The sequence below is a fragment of the Phragmites australis genome, chromosome 21 (genome assembly GCF_958298935.1).
Source record: "Phragmites australis chromosome 21, lpPhrAust1.1, whole genome shotgun sequence".
Classification (NCBI taxonomy): Eukaryota; Viridiplantae; Streptophyta; class Magnoliopsida; order Poales; family Poaceae; genus Phragmites; species Phragmites australis.
The window spans coordinates 23,652,428-23,656,173 of record NC_084941.1 but is presented as its reverse complement, the minus strand read 5'-3'; the positions used below and the strand labels follow the sequence as shown (position 1 = coordinate 23,656,173).

Below are 3,746 nucleotides of genomic sequence, written 5' to 3'. Positions count from 1 at the left end.
CAAAGGTACCAGATAAGGATGACGCTCGGCCAATGCCCCCGCTTTATAGATTGGGGAATGGGCCGTTACCTCCTCGTGGCACGTGTGCACGTCCTACCTCCTTTCCCCACAATCATGGGGAGGCGGATCTGCTCCCCACGACCATCCAATGCCAAGACTCCACGCGTCCTACCACCGCCTAGCAAGACGTGACTACACCACTAATCCCAGGCCGCATTTAATGTCCCCTCTCACAGGTGTCATCAGACGTTCAGCTCAACCATCGGACTATCCCTAAAAAAAACAACTCAAGCAAACCGGAGGCCCACAGGCTATCTGGCTACAGAGCTGAGGGTCGCCGGAGGCCCTGCTCCAAAAATTGCAAGGCCAGTCGCTTCGCTGGCTGCCCTCCCGAGGGGCCGCTGTTGGGGGTCGAGATCAAGGACCCCCGATGCTCCTGACTCCGACGGCCTACGTACGTTGGCTCTTGGCCTTCGGACCCCTCCAGAGCCTTGAGGCTATAGAACCTGCCGACCTTGGGGCCTGTGGAGCCTGAAGGGGCCAATGGCCCCCAGAGCCATCGGTCCCTCCAAAAGATCAGTCAGAAGGGGTCCCACCAGCTGCCCTCCACTTGTAGTGAAGCGACCGGTATTTAATGTTGGTCTGATCAGCATCCGACCTGACACAAGATAGTGCGACGTCGTAATAAGCGACCAGCAGCTAGGGCCACTTGCCGTAATAACCGCTGCCACTGGTCGTAGCGATATTTTACGGGGCTAGCCTTGCACTCTATTTGTACAATAAGGACTTGTATCTCTACCAACTCTGTAGGGGTATGCTTATACATTTACACTCTGAATATCAGTATAAATACTGACCCTTGGCCCTCAAGCCAAAGGCAGAGCAAGATTTTCCTGATAGCTATTGGCGTTCTATTCCCCTCCACTTCTCCTCCAAGATTGAGCCATTCCTGTGGATTGGTTCTCGCCACACTTTGTTCGTGAAAGACATTTTCTTTTCCCAACAGATATATACTTGAGAATCGGTGCAATCCCCCTTTAGTTATATTGGATGAGAACATAAATGTTCAGTAACTAATAACTGAACATACCTTTTCTGTAAAAGATGAAGCAAAGAAATGCTGCTGCCACAACAGGAATTACAACCATGGGAATTACCCAGAGCTTGCTCATACGCCCTGAAACATGCCAATTCATTAAGCGTTCATCGATCAGCAAGTAATAATTATCTGACAATATTTTGATTTGTTTGAGCACATGCATGCATTGGCAAATCACAGACACATACTTACTTTTGCGTTTCGCCACTGTGGTCGGAGTTGGAGCTGCCACCGGTGCCGATGGCAACCCAAGACGTAGCGTGGGTTGGCCGTTGTAGAACAGATATGCCTCGTACCTGAAATAACACCGTATGACATGGATCTGTGCTCCCATCCGCAGGGACATGGTGGAGTTGACCATGCCGAGATGACGATGGAGGCACGCCAAGCAGTCGCTGGCGGACAGGTCCGGCGTGCACTGGGCTAGAGAGTACACCATTGGGAAGGTCGTGCCGCTGTCCATGACGCCCACGGGGAAACCTCCTCGGTGCCGCGCTGGCCTCCCTTTCCACTGTCTCCACCAGCAGCTCGTGGATGAGGACGACGATGAGGCGGACGTTGTCGGCATCGCCGGTTATGTTCTTGATGTTCCACTTGGGGTAGGGCGTGTCATCGCCATTTTCTGCCATGATATCGGAGGCGTGAGGATGTTGTCGACGAAGTAAACGGAGTAGAGAACAATACAAGGGTCACCATAGTAGTAAGCGGCCTTGTAGCACTGCTGCTGCTCCGGCAGCGTCCAATTGAATATTTTGTTGATGGTGTTGGTGACCAGGGTTTTCGTTACTGGTAAATAAAATTTACTAGGGTCACCGGTAAACATGATATATATAGGATATATCAGATTTATTATAATCAAATTCAATCAAATTTAAAAAATTCAAAAAAATTTGACATGAATTAGCTAGGAATTATCCCTAATCAATTAATCACCACAAATTGTATATAACAACAAAGAAATGAGATAATATCATAAATCCATAGCACATTAGATAGATTTAATGCCTGTGCTCTTCAACTAAAGACATGTTTAAGTCCTAAAAGAGGGTTATATTTGCATATTTGTGGATATAAAAACATACTAGTTCAAGCAAAATTTTACATCAAAACAAACTGTAACCATTTAATGATAGGTCACACTGCAGTACAAACAAATAAACTGAAGCTTAAGAAGTGGTCTCAGCAGGTTTCAAGAGGCTGGTTAGAATTTGTTCACATATTGATAGTACTAAATTGGTTTGTTTTTGTATGGTGTGTACACATACTGCAAGCATATTGAATTGTCTTGACATCTTGGCAAATTAGACAACACCTGTCTGCCCTGCTGTTCTTGCAGTTTTGCTTTGGCATCTTTGTTAGACAAGGATTGTTTACCCAGCTTTAACAGAAGGATATAGTTTCCAAATCCGTGTGTATTAGGCAACCATGAGACAATTATACCTATAGGTTAATCTTTTAACTGCAAGGTCCTTTCCCAAAAAGTGTTTTAGCTACGAGGTCAATTCTACATGTATTTCATCAGCATATACAGAAGGGTATACAGCAAAACAACCTTGTTTGTTGGGTTGATATGAAAATTGAATGTATGTATGTGCACAGGCACAGAACATGTGTGATGTTTGATTTACCACACTTCTGAAGATTTGGGACACCAGACACCTCGACCTCCATGGCGCTGGCCGCGGGGCCAACCACTTTGGGGAACTTGGCGGCCGCGCGGACGTTTAGTCCGAAGCGAGGCGGGTGAGCTCCTTCTCGGCGTGGCGCTGGGCGCGGACCGTGGAGGAGAGCCAGGACTGGTCGCATGACTGGAGCGCAGCCTGGACCTCGGCTGCGTGGCGTTTGAGCTCGAGGATGAGGAAGTCGTGCGCGTCGGCGAGGACGAGGAAGCCATCGAGTCAGACTAGTTTTTGAGACACGGGTCACGACTCACGGTCACGGGACAGGGAATTGGGTTTTTGGGATAAAGTTTCGTCGAGGCACGGTTTTTTGCCTGGTTTTTCAAATTCGGCCAAAATTTTTTGACCGGCTTGGTTTTTTATCGGTCCACTCTGGTAAAACCGAAAAATCCAATAAACCGGATTTTTCAAACCGGTTTTTGTTGAGGACGTCGCCGCGGCAGAGCGAGAGAGTATAGATGACCTCGGGAGCTTGGCCCAAGGTGGTGGTGGTAAAGTGTACGGGGCACGAGCAGGTGTTCTTCGGGAGGGTGGTGGCGACGAGCTTAAGATTGTCGCAGAATACATCGGCGGCCGCTGGGAACAGCGTGAGGCCAGTGAGTAGGAGGAGCAGGATGAGGACGCCTACGGTTACCATGGCTTGGCTAACCTGACTAGCTACAACTGCTTCTTGTTTTTCTTCTCCCGGATGATCCACTCAGTGTCCTTATCTATCACCAATTCATCTTGGACAAAACAATGGAAAAAAATATTCAGTTGATTTCCGTACTGGCCAGTTGCTTTCAGCACTCAACTGGGCCTAATTTCTTGAATCATTCACTTAGTCTTTCTCATGTCCGGCCAGAAATAATAGAATAACTAGCTCACTTGACTTCTCTTTTCTCAAGATAAAGTTGCACTTTGATAAGGTCTTGTACTTAGATATATAATATATGTTGGGGGAAGAAAATAACTTCCACGACCAAGGT

The 3,746-nt window shown here is 47.6% G+C and overlaps 1 protein-coding gene across 1 annotated transcript; it reads right to left on the bottom strand.

Moving 5' to 3' along the window:
* Positions 1-576: 576 nt before the first annotated feature.
* On the bottom strand, positions 577-2,956 carry LOC133903259 (uncharacterized). Its single transcript, XM_062344567.1, has 4 exons — positions 2,728-2,956; positions 1,292-1,721; positions 1,091-1,177; positions 577-658 (listed from the first exon to the last, which is right to left on the bottom strand). Exons 1-4 carry the CDS (start codon positions 2,903-2,905, stop codon positions 577-579), a joined length of 777 nt encoding a protein of 258 aa, XP_062200551.1. The 5' UTR covers positions 2,906-2,956.
* Positions 2,957-3,746: the final 790 nt, after the last annotated feature.

Bases quoted from the DNA above. Each gene is read 5' to 3' on its own strand.
- LOC133903259 (XM_062344567.1), bottom strand. From the start codon at position 2,905: ATGCGACCAGTCCTGGCTCTCCTCCACGGTCCGCGCCCAGCGCCACGC. The intron at 1,722-2,727 runs GTAAATCAAACA...ATATCATGGCAG, and splicing joins CCCAAATCTTCAGAAGTGTG to AAAATGGCGATGACACGCCC. The intron at 659-1,090 runs GTATGTTCAGTT...ATCTTGTGTCAG, and splicing joins CTTCATCTTTTACAGAAAAG to GTCGGATGCTGATCAGACCA.